Raw genomic sequence first — 21,841 nt, forward strand, 5'->3', positions numbered from 1 at the left:
GAGAAAAATAAAATGAAACATATATGCTTCCAAGCTCCTTCTTACACTCAGCGTCCCATTTCCTTGGCCCTTTACAGTCACTTCAACTTTGTTCCCAAGGTCAAACTGCAAAGCAAACCAAACAGCAGACATTTAACACTGAGGCCATTATTCAAGTTGCCTTTTTTCCTGTGATCCCTGAGAGTCTTGTTGTCTGAGACCTGGGTAACCTGCACCTCGTTAGAAGGTGTGCCCCTCTTGCCATGGGTTAGATTCTATACGAGTCTAGTCTAATGAAGGATTGTAACAGTTCACTGTCACTCAAGGAACTATGGGGGATGTCTTCCCCAACCTCACTAAAGTCACCCTTGTGGCAGGAGATGGGAGCGTTTTTTTAGGTGTCACTTCATGGTCAGAGTAGAAGACCTGTCTTCTCTATTCCCTCCCCTAAGACAACCCTGAATGAACAGAGGGCTGCAGTGGTCCTTCCCATTGGGAGAGACAGAAAGGGGCCTATGTGTGCTAAATATGATTATTACACAGAAAATTGACTGCAACCAAAGTAAGTACATTAAGGTTGCTGAGAAGTGAAAACCTGCCTTCTGTTTGCAAATTAAGAAGTAGCACAACTTAGACCAATGAAAGGTTGAGTACCTCTAGTTTTTCCTGAATCTGGACCTTGTTGCTATTCACATTAATATAGTGCTTCTCGTGCCTTCCAGGTAGGCTTAACACAAGATTCAGAATGGTGGGATCGTTTTCTATTGTCTGTATGCTGTACTGTGACAAAGCTTCCAGGGCCACCACGGTATCCTATGTGAGATTGAAATGCAAATGAATACCAGCTACATTGGAATCTTTCAGCAACAGACAAATACTCTCGTTACATGGCTCTGGTAAGTAACTCCTCATCCACATGTCTCCTTTCTAGATCTCTGGTCCTTTGAGGTTCTCCCTTTGAAGTTTCCACCTATCATCATCCCCTCAATCCATTCACCATATTTTCCAGGTTCTTCTATTAGCATTTTTGAGCAGATCCCCAATGGCTATAAATCTTTGTAGCTCCATTAAAGCCATGGAGCCCTCACTAATCCATATTGTTTCTTTCTTGGGGCCAAGTTCTCAGGTGCTTACTTAAGGACTTCAGGACTTGGTTCATTGTGAGCTTCAATTCAAAATAAGCAACTTGCTACCAATGGGAAATGGAGTTTCATTCCATAACATTATGATCCTGACCATCTATAAAAGACTGGTTGGACTCACAGAAATATTTATCTTGCTGTTGGACATGCAAGGGGGTTTTGGTTTTGCTTTTTACAGTGCAGGTTGAAATTCGTGATCTGGCACCCTCAGGTCCTGACTGGTCCCAAACCAGAGAATTTGCCAGACCAGAAGAGGTCAGTGCTGGCCCCTCTGCTGTCACTGACTGAGGGCTCTGCTCTGGCAACAGCAGAGGGACTGGCACTGATGGAGTAGAGATGGGGGAGGTGCTTAGGGGAAGAGGCAGAGAGGCTGCAGAGCCCTATGGGTTGGGGCCAGAAGTGCAGCCCAACAGGCCAGGAGTACAGCCCCGTGACCAGCAACAGAGACCCACAGCCACTGGGTTGTGCTTATGGCCACCCGCCACTGGCTGTGGAGCTGTGCTCCTGGCCACCAGCCACAAAGCTCTGCAACTACCCTGCCGCTCCCCCAAGCATGCGCTTGCCAACAACCTTCCCCTTCCCACCCCGATTTTGAATGCTGCAAAAGAGCTATTTGCAGTGCTCCAGAAGCTCTGGAGGGATGGGGGAAGAGTTGCTGAGTGCTAGTCCCCCAGCTTTGCCCCATGAGTGCTCCAGCTCTGGTATACCCATGGATGCTGAACCACAGATGTTGCCAAATGAGAGATGCCTGGATTGTAGAGATCCAACAAAAAGCCAAATACCTGTGTAGAACAGTATCCGCCACCAAATTTCCGTTTTTCTGTTAACCAGGTAGCAATAGGCTCTGCATAATTGATATCCTTCTGGAGTAATGTCTGAAGTAATGCATAAGCAGTAGCTTCTATAGAAACAGCATCTTCACCATTTCCCCAGTAGCGCTGCTGCATTGCTGAAACAATCACTCAGTCTTCAATCAATTCAGGGAAGATATTGTCCAAAAAATTACTTCAATTTAGGTCAGTTTGGGGAAAAAACCCATAGGTCATTTATTTCATAGCAATGATTCCACCCAGTTCAGAGCCCACCACCACTTTGATGATATATATAGTTAGGTATGGGAATCAAAGGTTATTAAAAATCCAAATTTCTAACTAAGTTTTGACTTAAATCAAATCATTTTAGTGTACTGATCACTATGAACTTTCCAAGAAGTTATAGATCACAAGACATGCAACACCAGCTCAGTGCAGTCCTAAGATTGTTTGTGGGGATAACAGAAAGGTAGAATTGTTATTCCAATAATCCTAGAGCTAGCAATCTGCAGACTACTTACATTTAAACATGTTGGCTGCATTGCACTTGATCTTGTTTTAATTTTGTTGCCCCCAAGCACTTTTGTTGGAATGAGCACTTAAAAACAGAAATATCATTGCAAGAATAATTATTAGTACCTGCATCAAATGTAGAAATTTCTCTTAAAATCTGTTCTGCCCGTTTGGCTTCTAAGCCATTGTGTTTCACAAGAGACAGAGCATAGGCAGAGATTGCAACAGAGTAGAAGTTCAGCTGAGGTGATAGTTGTCCATGCACATAAGCGACAGCTTTTTCAATACCTCGTTTCTGTGGAAATAAAAATGGATCACTTTGGAGAGAGGTACAAAACCAGCACAAAGGAAACACTGATTTGAGTTCCAATTAGGGCTATCAATTAATCGTAGCTAACTCAGGTGATTAACTCAAAAGACTTAATTGTGATTAAAATTAATCATGATTAATTACAGTTTTAATTGCACTGTTAAACAGTAGAATAGCAATTGAAATGTATTAAGTGTTTTGAATGTTTTTCTTCATTTTTGAATATGTTGATTTCAAGTACAACACAAAATACAAAGTGTAAACTGCTCATTTTATATGATTTCCTATTGCAAATATTCATACTTTAAAAATATAAACAAAGAAAATAGCAACTTTCATTTCACCTCACGCAAGTACTCTCTTTATATAAAGTAAGCTCTTTATTGTGAATGTGCAATTTACAAATATAGAACTTTGTTTTACATAACTTCACTCATAAACAAAAGAATGGAAAATTTTAGAGCCTATAAATCCACTCAGTCCTAATTCTTGTTCAGCCATTCACAAAGACAAACAAGTTTGTTACCTTTACAGGAGATAATTCTGCCCACTTCTTATGTACAATGTCATCTGAAAATGAGACGTGGCGTTCTCATGGGACTTTTGTAGCCAGCATTGCAAAAAATTTATGTTCCAGATATGCTAAACATTCGTATGCACCTTCATGCTTCAGTTACCATTCCACAGGACATGCTTCATGTTGTTAACAATTGTTAAAAAATAATGCATTAATTACATTTGTGACTGAAATTCTTGCGGGAGAATTTTATGTCTCCTTCTCCATTTTACCCATGTACAGGCAGTCCCCGGGTTACGTACAAGATAGGGACTGTAGGTTTGTTCTTAAGTTGAATCTGTATGTAAGTCGGAACTGGCGTCCAGATTCAGACACTGCTGAAACTGACCGCCAGTTCTGACTTACATACAGAATCAACTTAAGAACCCCAGGCATCCCCAAGTCAGCTGCTGCTGAAACTGATCAGCAGCTGATTCCAGGAAGCCCGGGGCAGAGCAACTCTGCCTGGGGCTTCCTGTAGTCAGCGCTGGTCAGTTTCAGCAGAAGCTGACTTGGGGACGCCTGGGGCAGAGCAGCTGGGGTGCTACTGGACCAACCCAGCAGCACCCCATCTGCTCTGCCCCAGACGTCCTGATTCAGCCGCTGCTGAAACTGACCAGCAGCGGCTGAATCAGGACCTGGGGCAGAGCAGCTGGGGTGCTGCCGGGTTGGTCCAGTAGTGCCCACGGGCGCTGCAGGACCAATCGGCAGCGCCCCAGCTGCTCTGCCCCAGAGTCCAAAACAAAAGCCTGGTCTGCTGGGGGGGGGGGAGAGCACACTAGCTGCGCCCGCCCCCCCAGCAGACCAGGGACACGGGGAGCAGAGCCGCAGCGGCAGCGGGGTGCCGCGCCTCTGAGGCTTTGCTCTGGCAAAGCCTCAGAGGCGCGGGACCCCCCCACGGCTGCGGCTTCAGTCCGGGGCCTGTGGTCTGCTGGGGACCATCCCCAGCAGACCACAGGCACCGGGTCTCAAGGGGCAGCAGCAGCGGTTCCCGCGCTTCTGAGGCTTTGCTCTGGCAAAGCCTCAGAAGCGCGGGAACCCGCCCGGTGCCCCTGGTCTGCTGGAGACGGTCTCCAGCAGACCAGGGGCACCGGAGCAGCTTACGAACGGGGCTTTCTTGCCCCGACTTCCGGGGCGAGAAAGCTCCGTTCGTAAGTGCGGATCCGACATAAGTCGGATCCGCGTAAGTCGGGGACTGCCTGTACTAAAACATTCATGTTATAGCTGTCTTGGATGATGACCTCACACAAGTTGTTTGTTTTAAAAGCACTTTCACTGCAGATTTGCCAAAACGCGGACAGGGTACCAATGTGAGATTTTGAAGGATAACTATAGCTCTTGACCCAAGTTTTAAGCATCAGAAGTGCCTTCCAAAATCTAAAGGGTTGAGGAATGGAGCATGCTTTCAGAAGTTTTAAAAAAAGAAACATTCTGATGTGAAAACTACAGAACCCAAACCCACCAGGAAAGAAAATCAACCTTTTGCTGGCAGCATCTGTTCAGATGATGAAAATGAACATGCATTGCTTTGGACTGTTATCAAGCAGAGCCAATCACCAGCATGGATGTGTGCCTTCTGGCATGGTGGTTGAAGCATGAAGGGACACATGAATCTTTAGTGCAACTGGCATATAAATATCTTGTGATGCCAGCTACAACAGTGCCTTGTTCTCACTTTCAGGTGACATTGTATACAACATCATGTAAACAAACTTATTTCTCTAAGCAATTGCCTGAACAATTTTACACTGCTAATATTTGTAACAGAAATAAATATGAATTGAGCACTGTACACTTGTATTCTGAGTTGAAGTGGAAATCAATACATTTGAAAACATAGAAAACATCCAAAAATATTCAAATAAATAGTATTCTGTTATTGTCAGTGTGATTAATCACCTGATTAATAGCAATAAATTTGTAAATGACTTGACAGCCCTATTTTCTATGAATAATAACAATATATTACAGCTATTTCTAAAGTAAACCAGATGGGAGTGAGGTGACCCTCATAACTTTAATGGTTAAGAATAATGCAAAAGAATTGAAGATTTTGGCAGGGAACAAAATTATTTCTGAGATGAGCACTGGCTCTCCTATACTAAAATACATGGGCTATTGGAGTTACAGTTGCTCTGTTTACAAGGAGTACACAATTCTTGTCTGAAACTCCCTGATAGATACAACTAGTTTCTGGGAGAGAAGAGGAGGAACCTCTATTCCTTGATTGCAATGGTTCCTAGATCCTAGTTGTCAGAGAGAAGAAGGCTTGGAAGATGGTGCAGGCAGGAATGGGTGCAATATCAAGACACTTTAAGATGAATGTTCTTCCAATGCATTAAATTTGTAAAGTTCGGAATAAGTGCTAACCAAAATTGTCTGGCCAGATCCTGAGTTTATTATTCAATTTTTACTTAATCCTTTCTCTAACAAAACTGGAAGTTTGCCTGAATATGGACCTCCAGATCTGGGATTATTATTATTATTAATTAATGCCAAATTCAAGACAAATTAAAGGAAATGCATTTTCACACAATGACTAATTCAACTGTGGAACTCATTGCTACAGGATGTCATTGAAGCCAAAAACTTAGCAAGATTCAAAAAGGGGTTAGTCATCAAAATAGATAACAAGACTATACAGAAGTATAATAGATGATTCTAACATAAGATCCGGAACAGAGATTAAGCATTATGATTCAAGGGTTATGCCAGTCTCTAATGATTAGAGTTAAGAGATTTCTTGCACTGACCACTGAAGCATCTAGTGCTGGCCACTGTTGAAACAGGATACTAGACTAATTTGATTAAGTCTGACAATTACTATAGTCCTCTGTTCCTCTGCCACCTAGAACCATGATTTTATTCCCTCAGCATGGATTACAAATAATTATTATGTGTGAAGCTCAAAGGACACGGCTTTTATTCCTGGCATCACTTTGTAACTACATTTATAATGTTGGTATTCAAGTATACCTATCTGTTTAGTGGGGATAGCATCATTTCCATCCTCACAGGAGCATTGTGAGGACTGTTTCATTTACAGTGGAAGGAGTTATAGAAATGCAAAGCACTTCATAAGCATGCCACTGACAATGGGGCCTGCTTCATCCAATTGGTGTAGAATCACATTTTCTTGGGCCAACTCTTCCTCTCGCACTATAGAAAGGGTGCACCCAAGAAGATATTGTTATCTGGCTTCTCTCTGGCCCTACCCTGGAGGACAGTAGGTTTAAAATCTGCCAGGGGATTCAGAGAAGCTTGCTTGTGGAGGCAGCCAAAGGGATGTATTGCATCAATGTATCCTCCAGCCACACTAGTCTGCAGGAGGTATTTTGGGGGTTGTGCAGTTTCCCCACAGTGGAGGAAATGTGGTGGTTGTTTTGTACTACTCCAGCAGGCCACTAGGGTGCTGTGGCTGTATTTCTCTCAACTGTAACTCGAGCGGAATCTGGCCCAGCAAATGGAAGAGTTCTGCCACTCATGCAGTCTCAGGGTGAAGATAAGGCCAAGGACATATTCAAGAATTTCTATGATGCTGAACAGAATGCACCACACATGCCAGCAGAAAACAAATGCAAGTAAAAAGACAATGAAAGATTTAAGAATAAAAGAAATGCAAGCTTCTTACCACGTCAGAAGACTTAGAGCCATTGAGAGCACCCAAGACCTCTTGCATGGCAATAGTTATAAAGGCCGTCAAAGCCAAATGCTCTTCATCGTTTCCAACTCCACCCTAGAAGGTTAAGCATGGTAAAGCTTTCAGAATAGACATGTTTGTTTAATTATTTAATCAAGCAACTCTAATTTTGTTTCTTTGTATGAAAAATAAACACCACCACATGATCACACACTCGTTGGTATTACTCCCACCATAACATTCTTTTCCATTTTTCTAAGACCCACTTTTTTTCTAACACATAAGTATTTTTTCATTCATAGCTTTTAAGGTCCAAAGGGACCACTAGATCCTCTGCTCTAACCTTCTGTAACACAGACCAGTAAATTTCCCCCATTTATTCCTGTAGTGCGCCCGATAACTTGTCTAAAGCACAACTTCCTGGAAGGTATCTGGTCTTGATTTGAAGACATCAGAAGATGAGAATTCACCACTTCCCTTGGTAGTTTGTCCCATTGGTTAATTGCTGTCCTGGTTAATGTGTGCGATACTAATTTGAATTTATCTGTCTTCAGCTTGCAGCTATTGGTTCTTGTTAAGTCTTTTTCTCCTACATTAAAGAGCCCTTTAGCACTTGGTATTTTCTCCTCATGAAGGTATTTATACCCTATAATTGACTGACTTCTTAATAAACTGAACTAATTGAGTTCCCCGAGTCTTCACCTGTGAGGCATTTTCTTTCTGGATCGTGAATTATTTTGTGGTTTCTTGCTGCACCCTGTGCCTTTGGAACGAGTCCTTATTCTTCCCTAATCCACCCCAAATACTCATCCTTTTAGAGTTAAACATATTTTTCTCCACAAGCTGTTGATTTTTCCCTCCCTCACAATTATATGGGAAGCATCAGTGGCTAGGGATGGTAAACAAAACAAAACAAAACACTGGGGCCCCTCATCAGGTGGTATAAATTATTATTGTCCCAAGGATTTCAAGACAGCTATGCAAATTTACAGCACCTGAAGATCTGGTCCATATGGGAACAGGTTTTTATACCAACAACTAACCTGCATATGTCTGTCCAACACCGGGTGAGGGTCACGGAATGAGCCATCTTCCTGCTGTTGTCCAAGCAAGTAGGAAACAGCTTTGTGTACATAACGGTCTTCAACATTGATGTATTTTCGGCACCTTGTGAGCACTTTAGCAATGAAAGCAGTTAGCCTGTATAAAAGATGCTGGTTTCATTTTCTAAACTCATTTATACTTGTGGTTCACTAACATTAACTAGTACATGAAGAGATACTAATACAATTTTACACAAGCCACTGCTCCATATAATGTTGATGGATCAAATAGTTACAGGGCAATACCAAAAGACATACATCAAGAAAGACTGAAGGATCTCAGTGCAATTCATACCTCAAGACACAATATTACTCACTCCTGCACTGGACCCAATTTTGTCCTGATACACACGAGTGTAACTCTATATTATAGACAAAGAGACAGACAGAGACAGTCTCATCTATGAAGACAGCCTCATTACACACCAGATTGCACTGGTTTATCAAGCAGTGTGAATTTCTAATGCAATAGTTAAACTAGACCACACCTGTGTTGATACTCTTCTTGCATCAATGAATTCAAATTAAACCAATATATACAGTATTAAACATATATAGAAGTGTCTGCACAGGTATTTGCATTTTTAATTAAGCAATGCTAATTATATCAACATTAACTGTTCGCTGAAAATTGTCCAGAAAAAAAGCCCCACTTTATTAACAATAAAAACAATTTGGCCATAAAAATCCAAAGAATCCAACTTTAGGCATCCATATACTTGCAAATACTGATTGTGCACACTTGAATCCTGCTCACATAGCTGTGTATGGAGCTAATATAGCTGTACATATTAGATGCACTCAAGTATATGGGTTCAGTTTGACAATTTGATCCCAAAAGCCAACTTCTGATGCACTGAGTGGCAACACCAGCATTTTAGAATAAAAACACAGCAACTACCGGTGATTACGAGTATACACTACCATGTACTGCTGGGCGTGGTTTTGAATGCTCCGTAAGAGCCATCCTCCTTCTGAAATTCAAGAAGTCTCGTGTAACCTACATAAGCAATCAAATGTATTGATGAAGAATATTACTGTACATAGGCTTGTAGGATGTACTTTGTTTTGTTTTTTCGTGCAACACTTGGATTAACATGGAAGTTCACTCCACTGCTTCTGTATGCTCATTTGCTTTTGCTGTGTATGCGTGTGTGTGTGATTGGACAGCAGATCTTTCGGAATAAAATAGAGGACAGAGAGCATGAGTTTTGAGTTGGCATACAAGGGCATTAATATTACAAGCATTTGTGGATCCCAAGAAATGTCTTCCTGGTGGGTCCCTGAAAATCCATCCCCAAGTACTGCCACTTCCTTGAGATACAAGAGGTCAAAATAAGACACAAAAGAGTGAGTACAATGTAGCAGATTGGACACATAACTGGGAGTTAGAAGATCTGGGCTCCATTCCCAGCTCTGTTATTGACTTGAGCAGGTCACTTCATTTTCTACGTCTCATTTTCCCACAGTTAATCTAAGAGTGATCCTAATCGCTGTAAAGTTCTTTATGATCACTTGATAAGCGGCACAGTAGAACAATGGTTTATTAATAATAATTAATCACTAGTAATAGAATAGCATCACATTTCCTTGTGGGACTGTCGACAAATACAGCTGCTAAGAGAATGAAATGATGTTTGACCATACACCTCAGGTTCAGAGTGTTTCTGTTTTCCAGTCACATGTGGGCAACACATTGGAACGTACATCAGGCTTGTGCTGCAATCTAATTCATTGTTCAGATACAGAGAATCTAATGGTGCTGGGAATAAATTGTCTTGCCAAGACCTTTGGTAACCGATATACAAGGCCACATATATCCATTCAGTTAACCACCAAACAAAAGTCTATTTTCCATCATTACTCTTCATGGGTTAGATTTTGTGCTGTGCAACACAGCACTCAGAGCCTATAGTTAGGTTGATATGGTAACTAAGTCATTTGTACTCCCTCCCAAATCTGGGATGCTTGCCAGGCCCTGGCATAACAGGGGTGGGCGAAGTGGATGGAGGTTTGGCATACCTTGTGCAATCATGTTATAGGCTTCTTCTTTCCGCTCAGGTTTAAAGTTGATCCACTGTGAACTTGCATCCAGGTACTCAATGGCATACGTTGCTGGAGCCATTGTCACCATAGTTTGCTCAGCACAACCGGTCGGCACTTTGATAAGCTTATCAATTCCTGCTGGACTTAGACAGTTTTGGATGGACTCACCCATTATATCCCCTATAGTAGCAACAACAAAAATTTGACCAAAATTATTGCATTTAAAGTTTGGAAAGGGTAAAAAATAAGAATAAACATAACCCTAAAATAAGTGATTATAGGTGGGGCCAGCAGCATGGCATATTATTAACAAAGAAGCAATAGTAGATGTCTTAGTCTAGTCTGGCAATGCAATTGATTAGTTCAGGTGACATGGAAAAGATGGAAGAGATACCACTGACAGATGATCATTTGACACATTGATTGATGAAGTGTTCCATAGTTTGAAATCTGTTTCCACAGTCAGAACTAGGATTGTGTCTCCATCTCTCAGCCTCCATTTATGGAGAAAGAAAGCACATCTGCCATGCGATGTGTGGATGTAATTCAAAGTGGATTATACTTTCCATAGGTATGAAAAGACACTTTATAGCACCTCAGCCCATGACTTGGGCAAGATAGAGCTGTGCTGTGGGCCCTTTAGCACAGTGTAGACATGCCCTTGTATTACAAGCCATTAAGGTTTTCTGGATTTGAAACATCATCTCAGGATATAATTTATGTATTGGAGGATCCTTGATCCCTTGAATATGATGGAACTCCTGAAGAATTCTAATTACCAATTTGAGGTGGCTGGCTATGCACCAATTCACAAAGCCAAGTTCAACAAGAATAGTGATAGAAATGAAGCCGTGTTAGTCTGGTGTAGCTGGAACAAAAAACAGGACTATGTAGCACTTTAAAGACTAACAAGATGGTTTATTAGGTGATGAGCTTTCGTGGGACAAACCCACTTCCTCAGATCAAATAATGGAAGAAAATTGTCACAACCATATATACCTTAAGGATACACTTTAAAAATGAACACATATGAAAAGGACAAATCAAATTTCAGAACAGTTTAGAGAGATCAGTTTATGAACCTGATGCATCAGTTGACAGCATTACTATCATTATAAGTTCTGGAGGCTATTTTTACCTTTCACACTCATAAAGACATGGCTGTCAGACTCTGGTATCATATCAGGAGGCTTCTTCAGGTCAAGAACATGGCTTCTAACTGGAAATGAAGATATACATGAGAACTGTTTAAGTGTTATCCAATACAATTTAATTTAAAAACATATCCTTCATACCAATATCTCACAATGCATATAGCAGTTACAATAGAAATGTTACAGACAAGAAGCAACATGAAGAGCTGATAATAGTGTACCTAAATCACCAAGGTATTACACACATGCTTACATTTAAGCATGTGAGTAGTTGCAATGGAACTTCAAAACCACTACTTAGATGATTAAAGTGGAATGCACACTTAAGCATCTTGTTGAATCAGAGCCTGTAAGAGCTGGCATGAGAAACTTTTTGACTGTTCGCTAGTTGACTGTTCCCATTTTAAGAAGGGATCAGAGATGCAAAAAAAAAAAAAAAAAAAAGTGGATGAATTATTCTTGATAGACTGTATGTCATCAGCAAAGGGTTAACATTTCTCTGGCTATGAAAGTATCACAATGAAAGTCTACCTACATGATAGCAGATTGCATCATGACATGGATCATCCAAATGTCCCAAGAGAAAGTTGCTTCAGTAGAGAAATAAAACCGCCTCCAATCAAACACCCCTAGTTGTCACCTACCACGTCACACCCAAACCATACAGGATCTCATTAAACATTTACAACTGATATCTCCTGGAGGCACACCTTAAAAGAAATCTTCCCTGAATCCCCTCTTCTAGCTTTCAAACAACCCCCAACCTCTCTAAGCTAATCATCAGATGCAAGCTCTCCACAGATGAGGACACACCAACTCAAAGTGGCACCAGGCACAAAACCCATAGCTAGTTCTCCTCTGCTGTGATGACCAATGTCTATGTGCTGTCTCGGCTCTGCACAGGCAGATGGCACAGGAATCAGCACCCCACATATTACACCTTTCACGATGCGGGGATCCAATACTTGACTGTCACGACATACGGTGTACCTCCTAGTGCACTAAATGCCTCAATAACAATCATTTGGGGAAAACCCAACAATCATTCAAATTAACTCACATGGAGAATGATAAAAGACAAAAACTCCACACCATGCATGGCTGATCACTTTTCACAAAGCAATCACTCTATATCACACCTCTCCTCATCCTCAAAGGGAATCTGTACAACACCTTCTAAAGATGAGCCCAGGAGCTTAATTTCATACTTTTTCTAGACACTATAAATCATGGATTAAATACAGCTATTTGAATTATGGCTTATTACCATGCCTATAACTCACTAACACTCCCACCCTCCCTGCCAGTTTTTATTTTCTTCTTTCCACCTATGACTGGACGAAGTGTTAATGAGCCACTTTGCCTTGAATGGTCCATAAAATATGTCCATTAATTACTTATTTTAAACAACCTATCCCACCTTCTGCTTAGCTGTGACACTCTGGGTACATTTCCCAGCCCTGAAGAAGAATGATGTGTAAGCTCAAAAGCTTGTCTCTTTCACCAACAAAAGCTGGTCCAATAAAATATATTGCCTCACTCACCTTGTCACTAGATGGCTGTCAGACTGGATTTGTACTGTATACACCTAGATTTTTTTTTTAGCCGCACTTCCTGTTTGTTTCCAAGAAACAACTTTACTAACAACCAGAGAACTGTGATTAATCAATATTTTGATTCGTTGGCCAAACCAAACACACACACACATACACACAAAGTAAAATGATTCGTTTAAGACAAAATTGGAAATTAATCACTTTTCTTGGCAAAACAAAAAATAGATTCAAATTTGTTATGAAAAGTAAGGAAATTTGGACATACCAGTCACAAAGCCAGAAGAGGAGGTGCACCTCAACTGGAATGTCTGAGATGAAGGGTCAAGGCCTACACTGCCTTATGCATAAACACGATTAGAACTTGAGTCTCACCCCTCCTAGGTGGGTGCTCTAATCAGTGGGCAGCAAGGCACTCTGAGACTAGTTTTTCTTAATCATTCCTGTTGAAGCTATTCAGCTTTGTACAAGATACTTAGTCCCTGGACCAAAGCTACCTTCTCCTCCTCTTTTGTGAATCTAGCTCAACAATGGGTTTTGGTTCAAACTATTCAGCAACTTTATGCTGAATTCCTCTGGGCTACGTCTACATTGCACTTTCTTACACAAGTATATCGCTGCACCTCATTTGCATACTTAATGAGCCACCATTTTTGCGCAAGGGGCTTTTGCACAAGAAGGAACAGTCTACACTGCCGCTTATTTTCAGACAGAACGGCTCTTGCGTAAGAGGGGGGTGTTGTGCAAGAAAGAGCAGTGTAGATGGCTCCTTCTTGCGCAAAAGCCCCTTGCGCAAAATGGTGGCTTCTTAAGTATGCAAATGAGGTGTGGTGATATTCATTGCCACAGCTAATTTGCATATGTTATTGCACAAGAAAGTGCAATGTAGATGTAGCCAAAGAGTTCCAACAGACCCCAAACTGTATTTTTCTAAGAAGAATCTATTTGTCCAAAGCCTTTCTGCCCAACTTTAGTATCAAACAATTCAACTGACAGTAGAGTTCTACTATAACTTATTGAGAGGCCAAGTTGTGCATCTTTCCTCTTACAAGCAGTCAGTCCCATTTATGTTAATGATACTATTCATTAAGGGTGCACCAACACTGTACCCAAAGCTTGAAATAAGCTATGCAATTTGAGCTATGCAAATAGTATAGCTCATTTTGAGCCAATTATGAAATAGCTACATAGCACTTATTTTGAAATAAATCGCTATTCCAAAATGTCCTTTACTCTTCGTGGAATAAGGTTTACAGGGATGTCAGAATAGCGAGCTCATTATATTTTGAAATAACAGATGCACTCAAAAGACGCAGAATACCTCTGGTATCCTGAAACAGTGCTGCAGTGTACATGTAGCCCGAGTAAGGAGGGCATGATCTAGCTATACATCTGGAGTGAAATTTTGTTCTCAATTTTTAATATTTTGACACATGCCAAATTATTAAGATTTATTTTCAGAGGAAAAAAATATTGTATGGAAGTAACTGGAGCTGCATTGCTAGTTATTATCATTTTGGTAAATAAGGATAGGCAATAAAATTTTTTTGAACATTGAGCCACAGAAGAGGAACAAACAAACAAATCAATTGCCCAGGGTAAACAGTTGTATTTACATTTTTTCCAAAACCATAATTTTGCTTATTTCCTGGTGGCATGTCCCTCAGTCCTAGTCTACACTAGAGCTTTATTTTGAAATAACCCCCCCTTAGATCGAATGTATAAATGGAGTGTCCTCATGATCAAGCCCATTATTTCAAAATAAGAAGATGCTTATTTCAAAACATATACTCCTGCTTTTCTCAGGGAATAATGCTAATTTCGAAACAGTTATTTCAAAATAACGGTAGTATGGACACTGCTGCTGCTATTTTGAAATAACTGCTCCCCAGAGTAAATCAAACTAATTACTCGCCAGTGCTTCCTGGGGCTCGAAGTCAAGATAGCACGTTCACATTAATGGAGTCTGACTCGGACCTAATTTCAACTCTATTTCGATTTTGTAAAATGAAGAGTTATTAAGTTGAATTTCATTATTTTGAAACAGTTTCCTAGTGTAGAAATGGCCATACTGCTTTTCCAGTTATATATACTCTGGATTCTGAAACTTCCACTCCAACTCATCTGATGAAATGGACGTTTCTCATGAAAGCTCATGACCTAATATATTTGTTAGTCTCTAGGGTGCCACAGGATTACTATTTTTTAAAGTTACAGACTAACATGGGACCCCCTTTGAGTCTCTAAATAAGATTTTTCTACTTTCCTCTGAAGCCATGGGGTTCTTGGTACATTTCAAAGGTACAGGTGCCCTTATCAACTAATCAAGTAGTCAATGGAAATTCCATCGACTATACGATTAGTTGATTAATCTAAATTTAACATCCCTACCTTATGGGCCTAGGATTTAATCCAGTCTGGAAGTTCCTATGATCCTATTAGTCTAGATGATTGTAAAGTATGTGGAAATCAAATTACTAGACTAAAAATGGTGGAAACCTTAAAAAAATAAACTTTAACTTACAATTATTATTAATGCAAATGGTTTCTTCTTCTGTCTGTAAAACGCCTTCACTCTGCACAATAAAGAAAGATTAGGTCAACCCCACTGCAAATTATTGCATCCTGAGGACTTAACTGCTAAAAACTTATAATCTCTAACATAATGTTTGACTAATAGATGGCAGCAATAATTTCTCTTGGATAGAGATTTCTGAACAAATGTAATAAAAGGTACTTTGAGTCAGCATGTTAAGTCCATAAATATGCCAGCTGATTACTGATTTTTACATCTTTTTCATAGTAAAAACATCATTTTTTCAGATGAACATTTTACTAAAAACTAGAAATGTGAAGCTCTGATATTTATTTTTAGCATGTGAAATGTACCTCTACAATCCATAGGCAGGCTCAGCTTTACACACACTCTATAGAGGAAAGGGTCAATAAAGAGCTTTGTCTGGGATTAGAGTCATTTCCTTTCCATCCATTATTTTAAAAAAATAAACAATTAAAAGATGCTGCCCATAAAAAAAACTCATACAAATTACAGCTGAGACAAGTAATGGCCTTGTTTCAGTGATAAGATTCTAATGTGCCAATGTTCTTAATCTCATTAACTGGAATGTGGCCCCTGTTATCATGACACTGTGGAATTCCAGACTGTGTGTTAATCATGGAAGACTTTGTGCTGAGCATTGTCACTCTGAAGGATGGGCCACTGATAAAGGTGCTAACCTAGGATTTGGGAGACCTAGTTTCCATTCCCTGCTCCACCATAGACTTTCTGTGTTGATATTGAAGTAATTAAGAACATATAGGCCCAATAGTGCTTTTTCCAGCAAAAAAGAAGAAAGTTACCATAAATGACTGCTTTCCTTTTTGACTTCCCAGCATCTCCTGCAGGAGAACAATTTATCACTCTTCTCTTTATAACAATGTACTATGTGCTTGAGGACTGTTATGTCCCTCCACAGTCTTCTCTTCTCCAGACTAAGCATATCCAGGTTTTTGCAATCTTTCCTATAGGTCATGTTTTCTAGGCCTTTAATCATTATTGTGGTCTTTTCTGGACTTTTTCCAATTTGTCTACATCTTTGCTGAATCAAGGTGCCCAGAACTGGACACAATATTCCAACTGAGGCCTTATCATTGCAGATTACAACAGAAGAATTACTTCTTGTGTCTTGCTTACAACAGTCCGGTGAATACATTGCAGAACGATGTTTGCTTTTCTTACAATAGAATTAAATTGTTGATTCGTATTCAGTTTTTGATCCACTCTGACTTTCAAAACTTTTTCTGCAGTGCCCCTTCCGAGGCAGTCGTTTCCCAGTTGTACAACTGACTTTTCTTTCTTAAATGTAGTACTTTCCCTTTGTTCTTACTCAATTTCATCCTGAAAATGTCAGACCATTTCTCCAGTTTGTTAAGATCATTTTGAATTCTAATCCTACAAAGTGCTTGCAACTCCTCCCAGTTTGGTATCATCCACAGGCTTCATAAATGTACTCTCTCTGCCATTATCCAAATCATTTATGAAGATACTGAACAGAACCAACAAAGGATGGATCCCTGCAGGACCCCACTTAATCTGCCCTTTCAGACTGATTGAGAACCATTGATAACTACTCTTTTCCAACCAGCTGTGCACGCACCTTATAAAAGGCAATTGTAGTCCCAATTGAATATCAGAATAAAGTGTTTTTCTTGTGCAACATGCATTCTAGTCACTACATTCTTGCACTATTTTGTTCCTGTGAGTTCCATGCACACAATTATGTGGATATTTAACAAAATAGAGATAAACAGAAAGGGAACCATCAAATTTCTGCTCCACAGCTGAGCTGATCAAAAACTGTTATACTTACCACAACTTTGAGGTTCTTCCTAACACTATCACTGTGCCCTGAAATTGGATCAAAGGCAGTAATAGTAATTGGAATTTCCCCTATAACTAGTGGAACTACTGAGAAATAGGCAGGCACTGCTGAGTTTCCCTTCACAGTTAGTTTCTGCTGCACATCCTTTTGCGCTGTCTCTGCACTGCACACACCATCCACTGCGTGCATCTTCACCGTCACCTATTGAAACAAGGAAATGCTTGTCATAATGTTTATTACACCACTGCTCAAGGAAATAGATAACCTGACAGATATAAACAGTGAAAATAGCAAATCCATTAGAACTCCTGGCCTCCCAGCTAGACCATTTAGATGGAGCTGCTTATTCTAAGATGGGGCTAATGGTAATCATCTGCCTACAGGAAGGATATAAGGCTAAATTAGTGAACATTTGTTCATTGCTTTCAAAACATGTAACATAAACAGTAATTTTATTATCTAGTAGTCTCCAAAGCTTGAGGAAACAGGGGAAATACAACAGTCTTCCCTATAGCCTAACTCTGTACCTTTCTACAAAGCACAGAAGACCCTAGGCAAGTATGGCCAACTCATACAATGTAGCTGAAGATTGACAAGGGAAGTAAGGATTGGTAGCATACAGTTCAGTAATGTACAGTAATGTTACCTGGAGATCTTCAGAAAGATAGTTGTAGACAACTGCTTTTACTTCCAGCTGTTCATACCGCTTAATTGAATACGGTAACCTTACTGATAAAAAAAAATCTTTGAAAACCTTAAAGGTCTTGGGGTCAGCTATGCAGAAACCTGAGGGAAGAGAAAGCTGGAATTCAGAGCCAGCAAAATCATGGTATGTCAGCTTTTTAGAGTGCTGTTAGTTTAGGCACTCATGAAGATGTTACAATTAAAAATGAACAAATAGCCATGCTCCTTTCTTGCCATTCAGAAACCTATGTATGTCCTAATTTATCCTGCATGAAGCCCAGCTATGGTACTGGAAGTCCCCTGGAGGTCTAGGAGTCCTTTGCTAAGACTGTAGATAGAGTAGCAGTAGATCAGCTCTGCAGCCATGCTGGCAACCTCACCATGGATGCATCAGATTAACCCTTCCCCACTCCTGGCCTGCCTCCAGTCCCCAGCCAGAGCTGCATAAAGGGAGGCAGATGTCGCTTTGTATTCTGGGTGGCATACAGAAGTTGCAGGGCCCCTAACTAGTCTCCTTGTACCTTTCTCCCCATGAACAATTACAGTGGTTCCTCTACCTGCACAAAGGAGTGACAGACTTTACCTCACACAGTATTAAAATAAATAGCAGAAAGGTTGTTCAGCTTTTTCCAACACTCCCTTTTCTTTGAAAATATTTAACAGACCTTGACTTAGGTTCTGAGGAAATGCCTTTTCTGTTATGTTTCTTGGCCAGGTCTACACTGAACCTGGAAGGTTGGTTTAAGGCACGCAACTTACCTTACCTTAAGCCGAGCCAGGGCAGCATCCACACTGCAGGAGGCCGACAGGAGAAAATGCTCCCATCGGCCTCCTTTACTCTTCGCAAAAGGAGGAGTATTGGATGCTGGCAGGAACTGCCCTCAGTGTTCGATTTACGGTCTATACTAAATCCACTAAATCGAACACCAGAAGATCGACCTCTGGAGCATCAATCTTCTGATGAGTATAGATGTGCCTCTTGGGCAGTGCTTTATAGTCGTGCTGTACTGTTGTAATCGTTACACCAATAGGGCTTAAAATTTGACACAGTAAACTCTTTGCTGAATAAAGGTCTAAATTCCTGACACTGCAAAGGGACATTTCATGTGTAGAAAACAGAGTGACTGGATAGTTTTAAAGGTCCATGCACACAATCCTTTTGGGGCCTACACTAACACTTTCATTAAAAGGTATGATCATTTGGAACAGCAGTGCTACCTAAACTCGGTGCAGGCATCTGTGGAAGACCTTTGAAAATGCCTGAATTAACTAAGCTTTTACAATAAATGTACAAGAATGGAACTGAGTTTGGGTGTTTAAAAATTGAGAATGAAGTCTCTGTAGCCATCACATATGGCAGCTTATGTCTGTGGTTGTGCAAGCTAAGATCCTGATAATGGTAATCACACTGTATATGCCAGACCATGAGAAGCTTGTACTGCTACGTCCAACACTCAACATTTGGCTGGGTAGTTTGTGGGTTTGTTCTGTTACTTCTGAAGCCATCAAGTATGGACTCATGGTTGGGTTAGCAAATCTGGAAACAGTACACCCAACTGGAGACGTCAGTGGTCTTGCATTTGATCTGGTTGGCAAATCCCATGTTCTTAGAACACTTGGTGGAGAATGTGGGCTCAGTACAGGAGTAGCTGTATAAACCCAGATTTACTTGCCATTGCTGAGGCTTCGGGCACTGGTGCACCACAGTGCTTCCTATTCTCTTCCTGTGGCACAAAATAATCGAATGCCCTGTGGGCTGTAACACTTTGGTGTGATTTCTGTCGTTGAGTTGAGTGTGTGAGTACTGGTGGCCTTTGTCATAGTAGGAAGGCAAAGGGACAACTGCCCTAGGACCCAGTGATTCAAAAGGCCTCGGGGCTCCCAGCAGTGGCAGCCAGAGCTCTGGTCCCTTTAAATCGCCATTGGAGCCTCAGGTTGTGCTGAGAGCTGGTGGGATGGGAGGGGCATGTTTCAGGTGGCACTGAGGGCTGTCCACCCTTCCCCTTCTTCCCAAGGTCCCACCCTTCTGGGAGCATGGAGTGCCCCTCCCCGACCTTGCCCACGAGTCTGGCAATTCGGTGGCTCCCCAGGACACAGGAGATCAGATGAGAAGATCTGGTGTCTCCTAGCTTTAAACGCTCTGACAATGACTCTGAGTGAAATTCTGTGGTCTGTGTTGTACTGGAGAGCACATCTGCTGATCTAATGAATCCTTCTGAATCTATGCTTCAGTGTTGCCTAGTAGCTAGAACACAGGACCGGAACTCAGAAGATCTTGATTCTATTCCCAGCTCTGCCACTTGCCTGCTTGGTAATCTCATGGAAGTCACTTCAACTTTCTGTATCTCAGGGTATGTCTACACTTGCACCCTAGTTTGAACTAGGGATGCAAATGTAGGCGACCGAATTCGTAAATGAAGTGGAGATTTAAATATCCCACGCTTCATTAGCAGAATCTTACCGGCGCACTGTTTCGGAACTCAGCTGTTTCAAAACAGAAAGTGCGCTCCGGGCCACGTTAGTTCACATCAAACCCCTTAGTTTGAACTAACGTTACTTCTCAAAAAAATGAGGCAGTAACATTAGTTCTAACCAAGGGGTTTGATTCAAACTAACGTGGCCCGGAGTGCACTTCCTGATTCGAAACAGCTGAGTTCCGAAAGAGCACAGGTAAGATTATACTAATGAAGCGTGGGATATTTAAATCCCTATTTCATTTATTATTTCAGTCACCTTCATTTGCATCCCTACTTCAAACTAGGGTGCAAGTGTAGACGTACCCTCAGTTTCCTCATCTTTAAAATGGGTATAATGACACTGACCTCCTTTGTGAAGCATGTTGAGATCTATAGATGCAAAATGTTACGTATTATTTTTTTCGAAACCAATGATAATGTTGCACATATAAGTTACAATCTTCTTAATATGATTCCTTTGGAATTTTCCTTTTGCACCTGCTCCCAATACTGAATATGAAGCCAGGCATCATTAAATAAAGTGAAAGACTCCTAGGTTCTAAGTACTATGCATTTTATTTATCATTATTATTATTATGGCATGTGCCATCACTCTGTAACTGGAAGCTAAAATGAAAAGGTTCTTAGGGTTTCAAAGCCAGAAGGAAGCATGACAATTGTTTAGTCTGGTCTCCTGCATAATACATACCATAAAATTCCATTCTGTGCTTTCTGAATTAAGTCTGCATTTAGCTGAGTTAGTGCACATCTTTTAGAAGGTGTGGATGTTGTCAACATTCAAGCATCAGTACAGAGTGAACAATAGTTTACCAATAGGGTTTTTACCTTTTTGAGGTGATACACTTATTGCTTGAATTTCCCAAGTAGTTATAGAATCAGGAATAACATTTGTCATCCTAAAAAGGCAAGAGGTAAGGCATTAAGAGAAATATATGAAATGGTTTTGAAAACACGTTCATTCCTTAAATCTTGAAGACTGACAGGAAAAAATATCAATGGTGGAGGAGGCACACAGTAAGCAGGTCCAAATTCCTCTGTAATAAATTCAACAGAACACTGACGTTTATGGGTACATTATAGGTGTATTCACCTGAACAAATAATACAGTACCTACCTATGCTCTCCAGGGCTTTTAATTTCTACAGTGTCCCACCACCAGCTCTCAGGAAAGACACTACGTAACTTGATTGAAGTTTCATCAAACACATCTTCTTCTTGAACATCAGCAACTGGAAAACAGAAATTTGAAGTGTTCCCTGATGCCTATCACTGCTAACCTGGAGAATCAGTTGTCAGAGAGACAAGACAAAAGGATTAATATGATGAATAACTGAGAAAAGCTTCTGTCTGGTTTTGATCCCATAAACTGAAAAAAAATGCGGAAAGATAACAGGCAATCACTAAAGATTGACACTGAACAAAAGGTTAATTCTTCCTTCCAAACTGGGGAATTATATGCTGTCAATCTAAAAAATCCCCACTGTAGTCAT

General features: G+C 40.7%; 1 protein-coding gene across 1 annotated transcript in view; it reads right to left on the reverse strand.

The window, feature by feature from the left end:
- Positions 1 to 21,841, reverse strand: part of LOC102454722 (complement C4-A) — an 82,173-nt gene that overhangs the window by 22,790 nt on the left and 37,542 nt on the right. Inside the window, exons 19-32 of the mRNA XM_075919120.2 lie at positions 21,466 to 21,580; positions 21,177 to 21,247; positions 17,837 to 17,976; positions 17,179 to 17,391; positions 15,333 to 15,384; positions 11,240 to 11,320; positions 10,078 to 10,281; positions 8,980 to 9,055; positions 7,996 to 8,152; positions 6,944 to 7,048; positions 2,573 to 2,741; positions 1,904 to 2,070; positions 634 to 792; positions 46 to 105 (exon numbers count right to left, since the gene is read on the reverse strand). Coding sequence (XP_075775235.2) covers positions 46 to 105; positions 634 to 792; positions 1,904 to 2,070; positions 2,573 to 2,741; positions 6,944 to 7,048; positions 7,996 to 8,152; positions 8,980 to 9,055; positions 10,078 to 10,281; positions 11,240 to 11,320; positions 15,333 to 15,384; positions 17,179 to 17,391; positions 17,837 to 17,976; positions 21,177 to 21,247; positions 21,466 to 21,580 — 1,769 coding nt within the window. The remainder of the gene's footprint in view (positions 1 to 45; positions 106 to 633; positions 793 to 1,903; positions 2,071 to 2,572; positions 2,742 to 6,943; positions 7,049 to 7,995; positions 8,153 to 8,979; positions 9,056 to 10,077; positions 10,282 to 11,239; positions 11,321 to 15,332; positions 15,385 to 17,178; positions 17,392 to 17,836; positions 17,977 to 21,176; positions 21,248 to 21,465; positions 21,581 to 21,841) is intronic.

Source organism: Pelodiscus sinensis, chromosome 1 (genome assembly GCF_052426305.1).
Source record: "Pelodiscus sinensis isolate ZL-2025 chromosome 1, ASM5242630v1, whole genome shotgun sequence".
Lineage (NCBI taxonomy): Eukaryota > Metazoa > Chordata > Testudines > Trionychidae > Pelodiscus > Pelodiscus sinensis.